Raw genomic sequence first — 22,001 nt, forward strand, 5'->3', positions numbered from 1 at the left:
ATCTTATACGAGCCTAAGCAATAAAAAATAGGCATATCTAACATCCACAGCCCCTGATTACCAGTTTTGATAGACACTGCTCATTAACCTTTTACCTCTAATTCCCTACAGCTGACGTCATGACCTTATACCAGATGTTTCTGACCCGTGCAATTTTTCTTAGGTTAGACGAGAATTTACTAATGGATTCTTACAAGTTTAATATAAAATAGGAATTTGCTAATTGAGTTTAGAGCGGTAGGTATTTAACTTAATCAGTACAGATAACCGTGGTTTAGCCGCAGTCAAATCCCATGAGCTTACGGATATAGAAAAGAAAACAGTATAAAATCCAGAAATAACTCAGCGAACAACAGCGACAAGTAGTTGGTTACTTTTCTTTCCGTTTGACTAATTTGTTGCGCTTTGCTACTCCGCTTTGATTCACAATCTGTAATCCATGGTATTTCCATGGATTATAAAATCTTTGGGACGACCACTTTCTTTTCATTGCCCATGAATGGAAAAGGTCAACTGAATAATTGTGAATTGTCAGTCAGCTGATTGTCTTGTGATAAATTTCCCTAAATTCTGATAAAATTTCCAGGCATCTATTTGAGTTTGGCGTGTGAGGTGACTGAAGGAACATGTAAGTTTGTAATTGGGGTTAATGGTTTCCATTTTAGAAAAAAATACCACGCTACAATATTTACTCTAAGACAGACAACATAATATTGATTTTTCTCTCTAAACGACGGGTATTGAATGTTTTAATAGTTTGAAGTAGGTTTTTTGGGTCTAATTGATTCAGTGTGCAGAGGGATTGTAGGGCCTTTGACTGCCTAGTTTAAAAACTATCATAATACTGTTTTACTTCACATTAGCTTAACAAGGCGTAGTCCAGTTCGTTTAGTTAGTATCACAATTTCAAATAAGCGTTAGGAACTTTTGCATCTCGTGCCAGTGGCAACTGAAGTCAGCTGACTTGGGCGCTTATCAGTGATGGTGATCCAAATTAGAATTTTGATATTCACGTGACTTTAGTTTCGACCAGCAAAACTTTGGTTTTCTGAATATTGAAAAGGATTGTATTTTTTTAGACAATCAGCCATTATGTCGAAATTAGCAAAAGTAGGTGACGAAGAACGCGAGAGTGAATATGGATACGTTCACATGGTTTCTGGACCAGGTAAAATATGGGTGCAGTTCTTGTTCAAACACTCTATAAATGTCGATTTTTAGTCGTTACGGCTGAAAAAATGGGAGGCTCTGCTATGTACGAATTGGTAAGGGTGGGATACCATGAATTAGTAGGAGAAATTATCCGATTGGAAGGTGATATGGCAACTATTCAGGTAAGGTCTTATTACTTTATTGTATCAGAAATGCCAAAAATCTTCACGGCTTACAGGTATATGAAGAAACATCGGGGGTAACTGTAGGTGACCCTGTGCTAAGAACAGGAAAACCATTGTCAGTTGAGTTGGGCCCAGGCATCATGGGTTCTATTTTTGATGGTATTCAGCGTCCATTAAAAGATATTAACGAAATGACTCAAAGTATCTATATTCCCAAGGGTGTAAATGTACCTGCTCTTTCAAGAACAGCCCAATGGGAGTTTCAGCCAGTGAGCATAAAGGTGAGAACTCATTCACCACTATTAAAAGTTTATGGTTAATATTTGGAAACATTTTAGTTGGGAGCACATTTAACTGGCGGTGATATTTATGGTTTGGTTCATGAAAACACACTGGTGAAACACAAAATCATTCTACCCCCGAGGGCTAAGGGTACTGTAACTTTTGTTGCTGAACCCGGCAATTACACAATTGATGTAAAAAATAGAGGTCTCATTTTGGATCTGTTGGTGACTTTTCATTTTTAGGATGTCGTTTTGGAAACCGAATTCGATGGAGAGCGCACAAAGTATACAATGTTGCAAGTCTGGCCTGTACGTCAACCTCGGCCGGTGAGCGAAAAGCTGCCTGCCAATCATCCACTACTCACCGGCCAGCGCGTTCTCGATTCACTTTTCCCGTAAGTTTTAATTCAATTTCATGAATTATCTGTTAATCATTTATTTTCAGTTGTGTTCAGGGTGGTACAACTGCTATTCCCGGAGCTTTCGGTTGTGGCAAAACTGTAATTTCTCAAGCACTTTCCAAGTATTCAAACTCTGATGTAATTGTTTATGTAGGATGTGGGGAAAGAGGTATTTTTTGTTGCAACATATGGGTTCACAAATTTAATTTTTCTTTTTTTTTTCCAGGAAATGAAATGTCTGAAGTACTTCGTGATTTCCCGGAGTTAACTGTGGAAATTGAGGGGTTAACTGAATCTATTATGAAACGTACCGCCTTGGTAGCGAATACTTCCAACATGCCTGTAGCTGCTCGCGAAGCTTCCATCTACACTGGAATTACCCTGTCCGAGTACTTCAGAGACATGGGCTACAATGTGTCAATGATGGCTGATTCAACTTCGCGTTGGGCCGAGGCCTTGAGAGAAATCTCAGGTCGTCTGGCTGAAATGCCAGCCGATTCAGGTTATCCCGCCTACTTGGGCGCTCGTTTGGCCTCCTTCTACGAGCGAGCTGGTCGCGTCAAGTGTTTGGGTAACCCTGACCGTGAGGGATCAGTTTCCATTGTAGGTGCCGTATCGCCACCTGGTGGCGATTTCTCAGATCCTGTCACCTCTGCTACTTTGGGTATTGTGCAGGTTAGTTTCGGAATATATATTTTTTAACGCTACTTTACTATTTGGGATTGTAGGTGTTTTGGGGTTTGGATAAAAAACTGGCGCAGCGTAAGCACTTTCCGTCTGTCAATTGGCTGATCTCCTATTCGAAGTACATGAGAGCGCTTGACGACTTCTATGATAAGAACTTTCCCGAATTCGTCCCGCTCAGAACCAAAGCCAAAGAAATTTTGCAAGTATGTAGGAATTACACATGGTTATTTCTTGTTCCCTTACATAAAATAGTAAAATATTTGCAATGAATTATGTCAGGTGCCATTTTATCATCTAGGTTTATAATTTTACACTCAAAGTTTTGAATTAGAGTTCTTCAAAGGATCTATCATTTTTACGACATAATCCGGTTTTAACTTTGGTAAATTTTCATGACGGTTTAACCGCAGGCCTACCACGCTTGGGTTTTTTTTTTTCAACCCTCAATAAATAGATTCGCAATTCCACAATAACGTCCCAAATCTGTACTTCGGTACTTCTTGCATTCAAAATCGTCCATTATAAATAAATTATCTACAAAAGATTTTGTATTGCTTTCCCAGGAAAATACTTTAGAGTCGTTCTGTTAAACCCTTAAAGTGGAAATCAGTTTAAGCTTTCTGAAGTATTTTTAATATAGGAGGTCAACCTATCTAATGAGGAAATTCAACTTGAAATCGACCTACCTACCTTAATATAACAAATTGATCATAGAAAATTTCCCTACTCTTAAAATATCACAGTCCGCACGGCACAGTTCTTGTCGACTAACATCTTAAATACGGCCCTGGCTTGTGGTAAATGTTGTGAAAAGAACACATTTATGCCGTGGTAATAATTTTTCATAATAGGAACTTTTAAGAGCTTTTTAGATATTTTTTCAACACATTGTAATATATCAAAGGATAGGTGAACTTTCTTTAAAAGTCAATTTTCCAAAGTTCACCTGGTAAATGACAGGGACGTCTCTGCATTTGGGTTCAAATTGCTAGCTGATTTAGTTCAAAGTAGGAGTAGTAAATTCTTAGTAATAGCGTGCAAACCTAATTTAATTTTTGGTAACGGTCATTTATAATAATTTATTGAGGTCTTAATTTGTTTATAAATATTGAGGAAGTGTATTATGAATATATTTAACAGTGGACGCTTGAAGATTTACTCATTAAACCCATCGCAGATCAATAATCTAATCACAAATTCTTCTTTTTCAGGAAGAAGAAGATTTGTCAGAAATAGTGCAGTTGGTGGGTAAAGCGTCGCTGGCCGAAGCTGATAAAATCACCCTGGAAGTTGCGAAACTGCTAAAAGAAGATTTCCTACAGCAAAATTCCTATTCATCTTACGATAGATTCTGTCCCTTCTACAAAACCGTGGGAATGCTTAAGAACATGATCGGTCTGTACGATATGGCGAGGCACGCCGTCGAAAGCACGTCGCAGTCTGAAAACAAGATCACCTGGTCGGTGATCAGAGATTCCATGAGCAATATCCTTTACCAGTTGAGCAGTATGAAATTCAAAGATCCCGTCAAGGATGGTGAGGCGAAAATCAAGGCAGACTTTGATCAATTGTACGAAGATATCCAGCAAGCGTTCAGAAACTTGGAGGATTAAACTGGGTAAATGCATAAAGCTGTTTTTAGACGATGGCCTTTTATAAAAAAATATATCCTCACCGATTCAGATTCTTTATCAATTGTTGAGTGTAATAAGAGCTAGGTCGATATTACTGTACAATAATTAGTTGTTAATAGTGAAACAGTCTCTGTGTGATTATGGTTTGTAGTCGCATTTGGTTAGGGACTTAACAATAAACGAAGACTTAGTCCACATAGATTTTGTTATATTTGTAAATGTTGTAGTAAGGTGAGGGTAAATGTACTACTATTCCCTTCATTCCAATTACTTTTAAGTACACACTATTATGGTTCGTTTCGATGTTTTAAAAAGGTGCATTAATAAGTTTATTCCAGTATTATTACTCAAAAACATCTCTCGATGTCCTTTTTATTTTTCTTTTATTTCAAACGCTATTGTATAATCAATTTCGTACTAACTACATACTATGTAAAGTCATTGTACAGTTTCCAAAATGTAAAACGTGACGCCCACTAACATAATCGTAATTTAGATCGGTAAGTGTAGTGCAATTTATTGTTCCATTTTGAACGAAATAAAAATTTGTTCCATGTTTATTTTGTTCCTTTGTTTTCAAGAATCTCTCATTTGTAAGAGGCGTTCTGCTAAAATTTGAAATATGGCAGAAAAAATCGTATTTCATTCAATGACACTATAATTCTTGACTAAATGAATAATTTAATCTGAAACTCACTAACCAGTAAGTATTTATCAGATTCACCCATTTTAACTTGCATATATATTGTCACACCATGTTGGAAACCTTTAAGCAAGTTAAACCAACTGAACTACTTGTATTTTAAATATATGTGACGTAATTGCTTTAAATGAACTTATTCGGAGACCTTACGACTTCAAGTACAAAGATACGTTCGTTGTCCTGAGATACTACAAATACTATTGTAATGTACTTTGTTTAAATAATACTTTTAAAAAAGGGGACCATATTAGCTACTAGATAAAATTAACATAGGTATACAATAAATATTTAAATAAATTGGCGCATTTTTAACCTTTGTATGATAAGATGTATTACATAGTAGCGCTTTCAACCAAAAATACCTTCACGTCCAAGATTGTCGTTGACAGCCTTGGCTGTGAAATTTTTGGTTATGTTTTTTTTTCGAAATTTGACCAAGATGCCATTAAATCTTCGAAGAAAAAACGACTTAAATGTGTTTACAAAAAAATGGGTAAAGCTGTGCACTGTAGTGTGTGAAGTCCATTAGCATGCACAGATAATTCAATTCTGGACAAAAATCCCATAGGCCCCAATTTACTAATATACAGAAAGAAAATTATCAGAAAACATACAAGTTATTGAACAAAAACAATAAATAAAAGTAATAAATGAGAATGCAGATGCTATGCTAAGAATCATGGTGGTTCCCAAGTGACGTCACCCCCTTAACAACTTCATACACAAATCATTGGTTAAAGCAAAGATGTGCCTTTCCTGTGCCTAATCTGGTATGATCTATCGAAATCACAACTAAATTTTAGTCCATGGAAACATTTAGGTCAAGTTATTGTAAATTAAAACATAAACTCTCTTAAAATAATACTTTATTAGTACCGATTTATATACAGTTGCTCCTTTTCTGATAAGAATGGTTTCTACATAACAAATATTTAGAAATATATATTTCTAGTTAACGAATTATTAAGATTGAGGCGTTCGTTGCGCTATTAGAAATATATGTAATCCGATTAGATAACTGACAACCAAATCTGTAGGAAAGCGTCTCCACTTAAAAAAAAAAAAAAAAAAAAAATGGACTTATAAACAACAAATTTCCAAATTTGAACCCTATTTTTGGTTGAGCAATTGCTTTAAATCTAGTTTGACACATTTTTAAAACTACATTTGAAACTATCATAGTATCAGTACCGTTTTTCAACAAATCCAAACGTTTCTTATAATACAAAATTTAGAATAAAACAATTCGGTAAGTTATGTAAAAACATTCTGTGAAGATTATACAAATAATTTAACCAAGTAAATAATAAATTCCAATAGAAAACGATTCAATATCTTCGATGGCGAGAGTTATTGCGTTTCCTTTATTGCATTTTTATGTGCATCGGCCGTTGATAAAGGAATCGGTTAAATCATTTGCACCGACCCAAACTTAAGATCTCTAAGATTGTTAACATAATTCTCTAAGCTAGGTAACAGGCCTATCGTTTAATTTTTATACGTATCAATGTTAGCTTCATTACATATTACCATGGGAATACTTTCGAATATATTATATACTATAAATTAAACTTTACATTTGTACAAAATTTCGCAATCACACGCGTACGGATCGACGGCTCTCAAAGACATTTCTAATTTTAAATTAGCAAAATGAAAATGCATTTAAATACATTTAAAATAATTAATAATAAATAACGGGATAAACTTTACCAGTTGTATCCGAATAACTAACAAACCTGGATCGCTGGTTAATAAAATCAACAAAAATAGACTTTTTATTACTGAACCACTTCAACGTAGTTGGCTGGGTACAATCCGACTCGGCCGTCTTTTCTGCCTTTACACCAGCCTTGCTCATCTTCATCTTCCAACTTTTCAAACACGTCACCTACAAATTAATTAATCTCTCTCTTCTGTTCATACTAATATGGACATGCATGGTCAATTCAGATCTCGCCAGACCAGGTCACCTTTAACCAAGATGACCGCTGACACTTCGTCAATTGGACGGTTGTCAGTTTGGATCTGACATTGGAACTCAAAATGTCCAGCGAAAAACGATTTAAGTGTGTGGAGAAAAGGTTGCCGGAAAACTGCCAAAACTTTCGTAGAGAAAGGAATATTTTCCGCACATGCCTATAAATTTCATACACTAACCTGCACTTTGTACCATTTCTTGCTAAAAAGCGATCTCCACGCACTTAACACATTTTCCTAGAACATTTAACTAAACATGGACACATTCCATATAGATACTAGAGATATAGAGACCCTGTCTAAGCCAATAATACAGAAACCTATGAAGCAACTCTGACTAAGAATTTAGAAAAGGTCGCTTATAACCAATGACTATTTTCTCAAAATATGAACAGATCTCTATATCTACATTATCTAATAGCTATATGCGCCGAACTGTCAGTCGCCATAAGTGTTATTGGTTAAAAATTATATTTCAAATGACCGCGTATGAGCATATTGAATTGTTCAGTTCCTGTTCCTCTGAAGGTCTATTGTGTAATTGTGATTCTTTATGTTATATTGGTCAAATCGAGCAGACCCAGCATAGCTTGCCCCGCTTTTTAATTTCGTATCTAATGATTTAAGTTGTTTTAAGTAGGGCTTTCGGTCGCTTGCACATATTAACCAACTAGCAACTAGAATTTTTCACTACAGGGGCTAGATTTAGCAAATCAGCGCTAAACAGGGATTTCATATAATTCCATAATAATAATAATAAATCCATTATTTAATTTTTGTTTTATTATTTAGCAATTTTTTCTTGTCTATTTTTTGCCATGAACATGTGCGTTTTGTATAAATCACTGCAGAAGTTATGTTATGTTATTTTCACACTTTTTTTGGGTTTTAGATATATACCAAATAATTACGTTAGTATTGCTCGGCGTCAATAATAAATTACCAATTAAGGTAAAACAACTTGTGACGTTTTTTTTTGTTATTTATCAAATATAAAATGCAGAACTTGTTAAATAAAATTTATCAAAAGTTAAATGCTTTTGCCTTATATGGTTTGTTTTTTACCAGAATATGTGTTTTTTAGTATAATAAGAAATTTTGGCTTTTATCAATTATTTATTCAAGCAAATTATTGGTGACTAACGTTAACAATTTCAATGTACTTACAAAAGTTTTCTACTCAAATATTTTATTTTGAATTTTACAGATCAATGCAGATTTAAAAAATTTATTGTGTATCGGCACGTCAAATCAGTAAAACACCAGCTCAAAAGGCGAAAATTGAAACGAGGAGAAACCACCCAGCAGATAATATAACATTATCTTAAAGTAAAACCAAAAAGCCACGAACAAGCCCCGTTCAATAAGGACTTATGTATGGCATTCATTGGGCAATTTTGACTAATATTGTAAATTAAACATCCAGATGAGTTAACTGTACATAAAGACAGTATTGTGCCATTTACAAGCCAACTGCATATGACATTTAAAAAGAAGTAGGTAAAAAAAATGTATGTCAGTAATAGAATAACACAAGCTTCAGAATCCTAAAAAAGATTTCAAAAGTTTTTATATGCAATTTTACTAATTTCGAAAGAGGGCTGGATTTGTAATGGGTGTTTTTTTTCGATGTATAGAACTTTAAGTTGGCATTACTGTTCAAGATGGCGACCGATTTAACAGCCGTCAATTGATTTATTCTCAGTTTGGTTTGGCAATTCATCATGAATAGACTCACGCTTGAACCACGCTTGTCGAATGGGCCCAAAACGAGATTGCCGTTGTCCCCGATTTTCATAAGCGAATTTTGTTTAGCGATGAAGCGCACTTCTGGTTGAATGGCTACGTCAACAAACAAAACTGCCGCATTTGAAGCGAAGCTAATGGTCAAGTATATGTTGAAACCCCGTTACATCTAGAAAAATTGACTGTTTGGTGCGCTTTATGGGCTGGTGGATTCATTGGTCCGTACTTCGCAACATGTCACACAGCTCGTGCGACAATCGATTTATTGAAAGACACATTTGTTGACCGCCTAATTTCACGTTTTGGACCTGTGAATTGGCCTCCAAGATTGTGATTTGACACCGCTAGACTACTTTCTGTGGGGCTATGTAAAGTCATTGGTCTACGAAGACAACATCGAAAATTGGACGTCCAGATTGGACTACATCCGCGCCAGCCGTGGCGGTCATATGCCAGAAATCATATTTAAAATGTAATGCCACAAGATTACGAATAGTTCGTCAAATTTCCGAATTGAATGCTGTGAAAAGTTGTATTATCTTAATGTATCAATGGCATTGTTACATTGTTAATTTTATTAACAAAAATTTTTATAATAGCCAATAATATTTTGCAAGATTTTCATGTTTTAGGTTTTATGTTTTGTAAGTATGTATCAATATATGTAACTAACTTTGATTATGCTTTTTTTTTGTTGCATTTATATTTATTCAAATAGGTCCATGGTATATGTAAATCAATTAGAGGATTTCTTTATAATTTTTCATTTAATAAAAATGCATATTTGCATTTTTTGTTCAAATGCGCATATATTGGGGTTTTTCCTTTGCATTTTTCCGCTCCTTATAAGGATTTTTTTAGAAATATGAAATGTAAATGAAACATACCAGCTTTAAAGCTAAGTTCGTCATTTTCTGCCCCTTCGTAATCGTAAAGGGCCTTGACAGGTATTCCGGGCTCACCGTTATCTACCAAAGCGTCATTTTCCCAGTCTTCTTCTTCAAACGGATTTGAGTCGTTGGCTTTGTTTGACGATCCGTTTCTAAAACGAATACTTCTCTGCAGTGTCCGCCTCATTGAGATACAAACTTTCGACTTCAAGTAACAACTTACGTTATTGTCGATATTCGATTCGACGGGCTCTCGATCTTTTCTACAGCGGGTTGCGGCGATTCGGGTGGAACGTGAACGGGGGTGTTATTTGGTTTAGCTGCCGCCGCTTTGGATTTTGACGATTTTTGATTGATCGAGTAATCCTAAAACGTGAAAAAAACCTGTTGAACTGTTACTTTAGTTTAACTTTTTTTTTACTTTTACACAGAAAACGGAAAGCTTTGTTCACATCCTCAGTACGGCAGCTTGGCGTTAATCAGGAATTATTCAGAGAAATATAATAAAGATTATGCAAAATCACAAATAGCTCCTCAGTTATGATTAGATTTTCGAAATGAAATTCTTTAACAAGGGGCACAAGAGACGGCAAAAGACTTGTATTGTGTTATTTTTCCAAACTGAAACGGGTATCCAAGTAACATTAAAAAAAACTATTTAAATTAAACCCAACGATCTGAATAACACTTGTCTAAAAAAAATACAAATATGCCATATAGTGGATGGCTAAAATACTGAACAAATTCATTTAAAAAACAGGTATGGGATTTAAAAACAAAAAGCTCGCACACGTCCGTCATCATTTCTTCTTGCGCATTTTTACAGTAAACAGAAAATGTACAGGGCGGATCAAAAAGCTTTTTAAATGGAACACTATTCTTTTAATCCATTTCCTAAATTTTTATGAGCAAAAAAAATAAAAAACAGAAATTTAATTTTGAAATGAACAGGTAAGTAGTAAAGCAGTAAAGTTCTTAACATGTCACAATTACATTGCTATCAGTAAAGAAAATGAAGATGGCGCATCTAAATGAAACTCAAAGAATTGAGAGTTTAATTTTTATTGGATGTTTGTTTATATTTGATATGGTTTAAGGCAAAATATCCAAAAAGATCCATTACAAGATCCACAGTCAATTAAATCGAGAGAAAATTTTTAGAACCGGGGCACATCAAAGAAGCTATTCTATTAGGTGTCGAAAATGCCAAACATTACTCAGGATATTTGCCTTATTTCGTATCCAATTTTAAATTTTAATTCATCCAAACTTGGGGTTTATTCTTATGCACTTTTGATTTTACATATCCCCAGAAGAAAAAAATCAGTGGAATAATATCTGGATATATTGCAGGTCAATCTACTGATTCCCTTCTACTACTCGAGGAGCACCATCCTATTGAAACTAAATCTGTCTACTAGGCACATCAGACTGATTCGGCTTTGGGAAAGAAGCAAGAATGGGAATTAAGTGATTTTGAAGAAATTGTATGGGGCTCCAGAAAATTTTGATGGAAGAAATAAGGTTCAATAATTTTGTTATTCAAAATCCCTGCCCAAACATTTATTGCTTTGTGGATGTTGTGTATGATTTTCTCTCATCCATCGTGGATTAAGAATACTCCAAACACCATCTGACTATAAAAAAGTGGATTTAAGTTGCATGTTTCCATCCTAGTTTCACAGAACTATAGTTTGCGGTCAGGATTCATCTTCGTTCAGCTCCTATGGTAATGTAATTCTTGTATGGACAATGCTTTTGTTCTTTTAATACACGGAAAGCTGTTCCTTGGCTAACATGATTATTTGAGGCTACTTTCCTCAACTTGTTTAATGTTTAATCTTGTGTTTTCATTTACATGCCCTGCTTCTATAAATTATCTCTTAATTTTAGGCACTGTGGATCTTAGTCTTTCTGTTAGTGCAAACTTCTTCTGGAGTTTTCTTCTCTTCTTCATTCAATTCTCTGGGTTTCATTTAGATGCGCCATTTACTAGTAGATAACTAATCTGTTCATTTCATAATTTGTTTTTATTGTAGATAGATAGGTATAAGGTTATGCTACATGAATTATACGTGAAATTTGACACAGAGTTCGAAAATAGATTTACTTTTTCACCCACCCTCTATGTTTTCTGTTTTTCTTTAGAAAATACGTGAGAAAAAATTATGATGGGCATGTGCTAGCTTTTTTCTTGAAATGCAATACCTGGTTTTTAAATGTTCCACATTTTAGCAGTTTACTGTATATTAAAAATTATATTTAAATTACAAACTCGTGAAATCAACTAAATTTAAATGCATGCATGCAACTCTCAAGTTTGTTTATAAACAGACTGATTAGAAAAAATTTAGTGGCGATTATTCCACTCAAGGGAATGATTCCAATCCGTATATTTGCAATAGGTATAATAAAATTGTTAGTGAATAAAATACATTCTTTAATGGTGTAAAACAACTTTTTCACTTGATTTCAGTAGGAAATAACCAACTTTCATTTTATAAGTTTAAAAGTAAAAAAACTCATTATTATTTATTATAAGAATTTACCCCCTCCCTCTCTCTGATGTAGTGAAATATAGTGCTGCGTGTTTCTTTACAAATTTACAGATCTGATTCTGGTTTTGTGCTTATTCTTTTTAATGTGTATTAATATCCCGCATTCTATTTAATTATGAATTAATATTACTGTCATTCTGGTTTCTTGTAATTACTCTCGTCCGGAGGTCATTGAGGAAAATTTTAATACAAAAGTTGTATAATTTTTGCCATATTATCCTTTAGACTTGTAAAAGAAAACAAATGCGCATCGCAAAGTTGAGAAGCAGTTTTTTGATTTTTACATGGAACACTCTATATATTTTCTGTTATGACGAAAGAAAGAAAGTATTAATTAACCAATAATACTAAAAAATATTATCTCTCATTCTATGATCAATCACATTTAAAATTAAGTCTGGATGATCTCTATTGAGCATGAATATTTCTTATTCAATTTTTTGGCTCAGCAGTTATATATTTTGAGGTATGTCATTGTATACACGGTTTTTTAAAAACCCCAATAGGAAAATATCAAGAGGTTTTAAATCCGGGCTAATTAGCCCGCCACTGAATTGTGTCATGTCTGCCTAACCAATGATCATATGTCTAAAGATAAAATCTAAAAGGTAATACTGCGAACATTATGCAACTTTCGTATTAAAAGTTTTTCTCAGCGACTTCCTTTAACCCCTGAAGTTGAGTACGCAAATATAAAAAATAACCCTGTATATAAAATCCAGATTATTAGCGCCAATTTTTGTATACCGTTAATTTACATTGCGTATATATTACATTTTCTACATTTAATTTTTGTTTATTGTAAATTCTGTCAAAATATTTATAGATTTTTACTTGCGTTTCTATTGTTAGAAAATATTATATTATTTGATTGATTTTGATTCACTAGTGCAGAAGGCACTAATGAATTGAGAAAATGTTTGCTACTGTATGTATTGCCAATTGTTCCGTTCCGTTTCGGTGCAAAGTTTCTCACATTGAGTGAGGCGTTTTAAAAATAGCATCAAATTTAACATAATAAAAAATTCTGTTAAGCATACATGCAAGTCTTCACCAACAGGTCGCTGATGTATAAGAGTTATTCCGGTAGGTGCCGAGTCCTTCGATTTGCCCTTGTGGATGTCCCGGAACTCTTCCGTGTAATCCTAATTTCATGCGACAAACCAAAACGAAAAACAAAAAAATCAACAACAGAAATTCGAAATAAAATCAAAATAGACATGCGCGAGAAATTAATGCCGATTAATTACCTCAAACTGGGGCCAATTCATCGCCATGTTAACGCCGTGATTGTTAGACCACCACTTCAAATCTTTCTCATAATCCGCGTTGTTGATGGTGTGATACAATTCTTCGTATATTTGATTGAGCCTGAAACAATTTAGAGAACCGTGCATTTGTAGTTTGTTATTTAAAGCATTATGGACATATTGTAAATGTCTAGTTTTCATTTTATTATTTTTTCGGGTTTTTATGAATTTATATATATAAACCTATAACTTATTTATTGGCCGCGAGTACAGCACCAATAAGTTATTCTTCTTCCTTTCTTCGCGGTATTAAAGTCTTGAGCTTAACTGGCCATCTATACCCGCCGGCGCCCTTAGGCGAATGATCCACTAAAAATCACGATCAAGCGCTAAACCGGTCGCTCTCATCGTGTGGTTCAAAAAGTGCCGTTGAACGCATCTGGTCATACGCGTGGTGATCAACAAATTTCCTCACCACCCGAGGCACAGAGGACGCAGCACGGGCCGGCTCCTCCGGAAGGAAGATCAAAAGCGACGTAGGGTCAGTTAAGTAATCAAAAATGTTTTGATCCCGTCTTGAGTAATTTTTTGCGACTTCTTACTGTGCTAGCTGCGGCCAAAATCCGTTTCCGCGCGGACAAAACAGGGAAGATTTGTCATTGTCAATCTATGTGAGTAGAAATCCTACTGTCCTCAGAGAAATTATAATATATATAGATATGCATATAATTAATTAGAGAGGATATCAAATGATTTAAAAAACAAAGTCTTCCGGAATTTCGGAAAGAAGCTTGTTGATAAGTAAAGATTAAAAATGAAACAAAGTGACTGCGCTAATGCATGGGCGCAGTCCTTGATAATTAAGACGGGTTTATTATGAGGGTCGTTTTAGATTTTATTTTATTTTTTAAGCATACAGTTTATGGAGATACGGTCACAATAATACTCATGAGTTTGCGGAGTAGTGGAATCAATAAATGAGTTATTATACCCCTTTTGCTTTGAACAACTCAATTAATATCTAATAAGATTTTGAAGCACAATTTACAATAACTGCAGGTAAATTAATGTCGAAATGAGGCACTTCGTACGTATATAGGTGTTAGTAGAATTTTATTTTAAGTACTTTTCATACTCACATTGGATCCTGAGATATATTAAGATACTTGTGAATGTCGAATAATGTCGCCTTTATAAAGTTTAACCTTTGAGCTTCCATTTCTTGACATTTATCGAAAACGACAGTCATGTCCTCCATATACTTGGGATTATATTGGTTGATTTCCTGTAGAGCCAGCTCATACTTCTCCTTGCACTTCTGTACTTCCTCTTTGGATTTTTGAACCCTATCTTGCATTTTTTTTACCTAAATTTGGGAACAATATAAGATAAGGGTGGAAAATAGTTTTTTATTGTCAATAAAAAAAATAAGTTTATTGAAAAGCTATATCAGGTTCAAGATGTTAAATGCCACTCAAAATATACATGGTAATTTAGGTCCATTTTAACACTACAGTGAACGGTTATTATTCATTGTTCGTTTTTTTCCCACATTGTCGAGTCAGGTACCTGCTAAAGATGCCAAAAATATACTTTCGTACTTACATTTAGCTGGTTCAGTATTGGCAACAGACAGCGATATTATAAGCTTTCCAAGATTTCGTTGTTTTTATTAATTGTTGTTTCTGTTTGTTTGGAAACGTTTTTTTTTAAGTATTTTCAGTGTTTGACTTTAGGTTTATTTTCACATTAGTTTGAAACTTGTTTCGGGGACGTGTGGAGTGTGCGCAGTTGGTCTTTACCGGTTGGTCCGAACCGGGTTTCAAACCGCTAGTCTGTTACTCCATCAATTAACAGTTTGGCAAATGTTCGGACTGTTCCGGCAAATTGTTATAAATATTTTCATTGCTAAGATAAAAAATAATACCACAGTTTTCACGAATATCAAAAATCATCAAATTTTATCTGAAGTTGTGAACTGATATTCAGTCTAAAATCTCCACAAGGATTCTACTCTAGGCGGAAGCACAATATATGAAGTAGCCAAAATTTCCCTATGCATATGTCACTTTGCTATGCTATGCGAGGTGTGAATCATCAGCCTTATATAATAAGCCTTTTAAAGCAAATTTTGTTAGTTATGGGAATGGGAGTGAGGTGGGGTGATTGAAATATTCCAAAAATATAATCCATAAAATTTAGATTGAACTTCACTTAGAATAGACCCTTATGTTTATATGACAGTCCATAATTATATCAAAGAAACCTAGCCTATAATAGACGTGCAAAATAAATGTTCCTTATTTCCTAAAGGTGTATTATACAATCTGATTAAATATTACATGTGGTGCTTCCACAAAGTCGAGAACAAGAATGAGGAAAAATGATTTTGCATGTCTATTTAAGGCTAGGTTTTTTATATGATTATGGACTACCATATAAACATAACAATCTCATAGAAAGAACTTGTGGTGAACTTGAGGAAAATTTAGAGAACAGCAAAATTAATAGATCAAACGAGCTTACCTGTAAGTAAAATTCAATCAAAATTTTATGAGGTTTATATAAAAATGAGAATTTACACCTCGAATAGCATAACAGGTAGAGTGACATGTGGGCAGCAAAAATTTTGGTTAATTTAGACAATGTGCTTCCACCTAGAGTAGATTCAAGATACTGCCTTGTAGTGAATGGGAATGTGGATGATTCTTAACTTTTTGATGAGAAATTGCTGAGAGTTGCTAAGTACCAACCATTAAAGATAACCTAAAAAGAGTCGGTCGACTTTTCTGCTTCCTCGATTATTAAAAATTAAGTTGACTGCATTTCTCTCAAATTTGACAGGCGCACAAGAACGGTTTGAAACTGGTAAGAAACAACCTTTTATGTGTAGGCAGGTACTATGATTATGTCTCAGACCAAAAAAGAAAGAAAATTTACGTGCAGTGAAGAGTAACAGAACATATTAAACATGAAAATTAGTAACAAAGATGAAAATATAAGGAAAGCTTACCATTTGCGTCTTCTATGAATGCGAACGAGTACAAAATAATCGTAGTGTTAAGTGAATGATACTTTTTGTAAATATCACATACCTGATCAGCGGAGAAGGAGCTGTCGCCAGCAGCGTTCCTCTCCTGATTGGCGGCCGATCTTTCCGTTTTGCAGGACGTATGGTAGTCGGTGCGCGTTTTCTCCACCTTTTGCAACAATTTTGCCCACGGCTTTTGCGCCTTCTTAAAATTATCGTCCATATCTTTCTTCTCTTTTATATTCATCATCGACTGCGGGGGTCAACATTAGCGACAAAGTAAATTACGAATTATCGTTAGCTTACCTTGTGATAAGTGTCTTTTTGCCATTGCTTAATTTTATTCGTGACGTCGTTCGCTAAACAGTCCCTGACTTTAGAATGTAAATCGTACCGCCTGTCGGCCTCCACCAGCACTCCCTTCCACGCCGCTTCCGTGGTGCCATACTCGGGACCCTTCTCGATTAGATCGTTCCACTTTTTAGACCTGCAAAACAACGGCATTATTAGTAAAATTTTGCACTTTAAGTATTTTATAGTGTATGGGTAAATGTTGTTAGCACCTCAAAGATGTAATTAAAGACAAGTTATTTTTTTAAATGGAACTTGGTCAGCCTGACAGTATTTCTTTAATAATTAATAAACTTTAAAAAGTATAACCGGAAAGCAGTATTACTGGAAAACTATGAAGCTGCGTGTTGGGGATGATAAAATATCTTCCGGCTGATTCAGCAGTAGTTAGAGATAACGCATAGAGAAGGCTCCAACTACAACTTGGAAAAAACAAGAAATTATCGACTCCTTACCCAAAAAAAAAATCTAAAAATAATTTGATAAAGAAGCAAATTTACGCAAACATCGTTTTATGAAATACGCCGTGGAAGATATAGCAGGGAAACGGACGACGCACAAGGACGAAAGGAATTGTAACAACGTAAAACACGACATTCAAAATCAAAGAAAACCTTAAAATGCTGTTTGATCAAGCCATCGAAGAAGCAACAGCAAAGAACTGGGGAAAAGCAGTCCAGCATGTTATTAAAGAAAAGGAGAAATAGTGGGATCTTGACTACTTGATTCATCGGACCGTCGGTGATTTGATTATAACGTTGATATTTTTGAATCATATATTTATTATAATATAATATATTTTTTATATGTTTAATTAAAACCTAACTATTTATTTATTATTTTATGGTAATTAAAAAAATATTACAAAATTTTGTATAAGTATCTTTTAAACAAATTGAAGGTAAAGTTGAATAAATCCGTATCTTCGCTGTAAAATAGTGTCTGTCTCTTTTATATCTAAAATTACGGTTTCTAACAAGCTTTTTTTGCACACTCTTTATCCGATCGACATACTTGCGATAGATCGGATTCCACACAGGGGATGAGTATTCCAAGATAGATCTGATGCTGCTATTATAAATTAGAATGAGACTAATTTGTGGTTGCCAAAGCCTTTGGTGTTACGTAATACAAAAAGGAAATTTCTCAAGCCCTTCTTTACAATATTTTCTACATGTGTTTCAAATGTTAACTTGAGTAACTCACTTAAGTTTTATGTTGTTTAATTTTAAGTCAATAGTAGTCGGTTCTTTTTTCCTCTGTATATATCAAGATTTAAAAAAAGTCTGCGAATTTTACGGTACATAGTACTTTTAAGTCATCTACGATTGAGGTAGCTGTGCGAGACTCCAGACGTGCGACTTTTCACCGTTCACAACCACAAACTGAGTTCTATCGGTTAGGTAACTAACCAAAACTATGCACATAATGCCTGATTTTTAATTTTTTAAATACGATTCCTAGTGGGGTCATTGGGGTCACTCCGTAGTCCCTTTGGGGTTTTATTACCTACACCCTTCTGAAATACTATTTAATCAATTGTTCCTTTTCTTAATTTTTGATAAGAATTAAATTTATATGTTTCTTTGGAATACGTTGAAACTCGTTTACTTCAAATGAAATATTTATATTAAGACCAAAATAATGTGGTCCTTAACTGATTGGGCATTAACAAAATCATTTCAAATTTCGAACGTTTTTGTTTCAACAACAAAACGCTTGTTTTTTTTCCAAAAGTAAAACCACTCTTTTCAACCATAATAGTCTTCTTCTTCTATGACATATGGCCTTTTAAGCACGTTTTCATTTTTAAAACACCTTAATTATTTTTAACTTGAATGTTAAACTTAATGTTTTAATTTCTGATATTCAATTATGATCCAAACTGACGTCTACATCAATAAATCGCAAAACAGAACGTTGAACCCGCTACGCTCTATATATGTATACGAGACTTTTAATTCTTAACCGGTTTCATTTTTGATTTAAATACTGTGCCTTACTAAACTCCAATACGAATATTTTACTAACCTCGTTAACAACAATTTTATATTACAACGCCAATTCCAATAATGTCTAATTTTCTTCAACGCTTTATTTTTACTTTTTGACAGCTGTTTTTCTCAATATCGTAGCATATTATTAATTAATACCGGATATTTGTCAAATATCAATTTGCATCTAAAATGCTGAACTATTTAATAGTATATGATGTAATAAGTTTTATAAACGATACTTTAGGCACGTGCCGACCGAATGTTTAATAGATCCACCTTTGTACTATGAGCAAAAGAATAAAAAACAGAAATTTAATTTTGAAATGAGCAGGTAAGTAGTTAGTACCAGTATCGTCATAAATTACATTTCTGAAAGTAAAGAAAGTGAATATGGCGCATCTAAATGAAACGCAGAAAACTGAAATGTTAATTTTTATTGGATGTGGAAACAACGAGAACATTAGAAGCAGTTTCTAATTAATTAAACACAAAATATCCAGATATACCCATTAGAAGATCCACAATGAGTAAAAGTGACAGAAAATTTATAGAAACAGTGCTTGTCAAAGAAATTATTTTATTAAGTGTTGAAAATAACCACCATTAACTTCTTGGCAATACGTTAATCGGTTTAAAAACCCTTCTAAATCATAACTCAGATATTTTCATTAATTTGCCTTATTTCGTATCTAATTTTAAATGTTAAAACATTCTAAATTGTGTTTTTTTCGTTATACACTTTCGATTTTGAATATTCCAGAGCAAAAAAATCTAGTGCAGTAATATTTGGAGATCTTGCAGGCCATTTTATTGATCCCCTTCTGCCAATCCACTGCCCAAACCATCCTGTTTAAACCAAATCTGTCTATCTGAAGTAATTTTCAAGAAATTATAAATATGGGGCTCCGGTAAAATTTTGATCGAAGAAATAACGACCAACAATTTTGTTATTCAAAATCCCTGCCCAAACATTTATTTTTTGTGGATGTTGTGTTCGATTTTCTCCCATCCATCGAATATTATTTGTACTTCAATAGCTACAATTTTGTTTATCATCACTAAACAGTATCTGAAGACGAAAAAATGACACACAGTTTCACAAATCTGTAGTCTACGGCGGGGATCATCTTCGCTCAGCTCCTGTACAAATGTAATAATCACTATTATTCCTTATTACTACATCATTATTTGAAACTACTTCCGAGGATAAATGATGAGGATTATCCTCAACTTCTAATAAAATGTTTACTTTTTTGTTCTCATTAGTTATTGCACCACCTGGTCGTAGATCTTACTGTTTACTCACTGTGCATCTTGTAATGGGTCTTTCTGGATCTTTTGCATTACACAAATTACCAACTTCTTCTTGAGTTCTCGTTGTCTCCATATTCAAGAAAAAAAATTAAATTCTCTGGTTTTTATTTAGATGCGCCATATTCATTTTTTTTACTGACAGAAATGTAATAGCTATTTAACAGTTTTACTGATTTTTACTGTTCCTTTCAAAATTTCTGTATTCTTCTTATTTCTTAAATTCTTTTAAAAAATGGTATTAAATTTAAAAAAAGAACTTGGTATCCACATCTAATTTTTGACCCACAGTGTATATTTTCTGCTTACTATCAAAAATGTCCAACAAAAAATAGTAGCTTTTTAATGTTAAGTCAAGCTTTCGCGCAAGTATTCAGGCTTCCTTAGAACTCTAAAATGTAAAAGGGAAACACTCCATCATAAAATCAGAAAAAAACACACAAGGCAGTTAAATATATACATCAATTTGCCATTAACCTCTAACAACAGAGGAACACAAGACTCCTTGCTACAAATAGAGAACCACGTGTTAGCCATTAGTAAAGGCTGATCTCCAATAGGCTAATAGTAAAACACATAATGCACTATATTCACTGTAACAAAAATTTATTTATAATTAGTGTGGTGAACTGTGAGCAACTACGACAGAAATCATTACAAAAGTTGTGAAATCATTTTATCTTCTGATAGAGAGGATCTTTGATCAAAAAATCGTCGTTTTAAGTTACTAGGTGAAATAGGTCAAAGACTGTAAGGGCTTCCTTGAAGGTACGTGACAATTCAGTTAGCTCAACTCAGGACGCTCCCCTAATGGAAAGGTACCTCCCAGGATTTATCAGTGAAGGAACCTTAAAAATGCACAACGCCCAAGCTCATGTCATAATCTAAGCAACCTCCGTTTAGAAAGACAACCGGCCTTAGAGATGTGGCACTGAATTCTATAAAGCAAGCTACTAATGGTGCTTCGAATCTTAAAAAACCAATGGCGTTTGTTTGTTTGAAATCTGGGAAAGTGATTGGAACCACAACAATCCTTACGATTATGATATTTTGGTACTCTCTTCTCTAAAATACTGCACTTATTCGGCTTGCGTAAGACGTCACTTTAAAACCTCAGTTTCATTAAATACAGTCGCGAGTTAGGAACGAAAAGTTTTTCGATATATAAAAAACTGTTATTAAAATTGCAGTAGTGGCTTAGCCAGAAAGTAGAGGCGAATTAGAGAGTATACGTATGAGGAATACCTAAGAACGTGATAATACTAGATGATCCCTCATAATATTGGTAATACATTTTAACGTAAGATGAATTTGAAGTTTTCGCGGCTTCCTAAGCCGTATCTAGAGAACTATTCCGATAAATTAGGTCGGCCGATTATACATTACATTACATTACATAGACATATATATATTTTTGAAAAGCATGTCATCAGACGGAAGATTATTTATTATCTTATCTTGACAATGAAATCGCACCTATTTATTTTAATTCAATTAGCATAAATATTTTTGTTTTTTTTATAAGTCTAGTTTAGGCTTCTGGTCCTAATCGGAGCAAAATATTTTTGCAGATACGGGCACGCCGTTATTTTGAATAGCACGTTTTATTGAATTTTTTTATTAATTGCATTCCTCTAAGTATTTTTGTTTATTAGTATTCTATACCTATCTGCTATAATTAAGCGTTTTATGTAAATTTTAGCTAGATATATTTAGTTAATATACACGGTCGTTTAGAGATACTGACGTGATACACAAAAAGAATCAATTTGTGCTTGCTGCTTATATGTTAAAATTATGAAAGGTAATAAAATTTGCCTGAAGATGATATCGTTTTTTAA

At 34.0% G+C, this 22,001-nt stretch overlaps 2 protein-coding genes across 6 annotated transcripts in view; one reads left to right on the top strand and one right to left on the bottom strand.

Moving 5' to 3' along the window:
- Window positions 1-494: 494 nt before the first annotated feature.
- On the top strand, window positions 495-4,903 carry LOC132704834 (V-type proton ATPase catalytic subunit A). Its single transcript, XM_060675108.1, has 10 exons — window positions 495-628; window positions 1,080-1,168; window positions 1,222-1,334; window positions 1,391-1,618; window positions 1,676-1,813; window positions 1,865-2,016; window positions 2,067-2,191; window positions 2,249-2,697; window positions 2,751-2,912; window positions 3,921-4,903. The coding sequence occupies exons 2-10, from the start codon at window positions 1,093-1,095 to the stop codon at window positions 4,320-4,322; spliced, it is 1,845 nt and encodes a 614-aa protein (XP_060531091.1). The 5' UTR covers window positions 495-628; window positions 1,080-1,092; the 3' UTR covers window positions 4,323-4,903.
- Window positions 4,904-5,894: 991 nt separating this feature from the next.
- LOC132705747 (protein kinase C and casein kinase substrate in neurons protein 1) overlaps window positions 5,895-22,001 on the bottom strand; it is a 39,779-nt gene continuing 23,672 nt past the window's right edge. For 3 of the 5 annotated variants that reach the window (XM_060676613.1, XM_060676610.1, XM_060676611.1), the window contains 9 exons: window positions 16,808-16,988; window positions 16,566-16,754; window positions 16,484-16,495; window positions 14,610-14,836; window positions 13,471-13,591; window positions 13,261-13,365; window positions 9,886-10,028; window positions 9,660-9,814; window positions 5,895-6,937 (listed from right to left, as the gene is read on the bottom strand). In XM_060676613.1, coding sequence (XP_060532596.1) covers window positions 6,828-6,937; window positions 9,660-9,814; window positions 9,886-10,028; window positions 13,261-13,365; window positions 13,471-13,591; window positions 14,610-14,836; window positions 16,484-16,495; window positions 16,566-16,754; window positions 16,808-16,988 — 1,243 coding nt within the window. In that variant the 3' untranslated portion in view covers window positions 5,895-6,827. The remainder of the gene's footprint in view (window positions 6,938-9,659; window positions 9,815-9,885; window positions 10,029-13,260; window positions 13,366-13,470; window positions 13,592-14,609; window positions 14,837-16,483; window positions 16,496-16,565; window positions 16,755-16,807; window positions 16,989-22,001) is intronic. The other 2 variants (XM_060676614.1, XM_060676612.1) reach the window with 2 other exon arrangements.

The sequence above is a fragment of the Cylas formicarius genome, unplaced genomic scaffold, assembly GCF_029955315.1.
Source record: "Cylas formicarius isolate icCylForm1 unplaced genomic scaffold, icCylForm1.1 PGA_scaffold_7__23_contigs__length_41026272, whole genome shotgun sequence".
NCBI classification, from domain to species: Eukaryota; Metazoa; Arthropoda; class Insecta; order Coleoptera; family Brentidae; genus Cylas; species Cylas formicarius.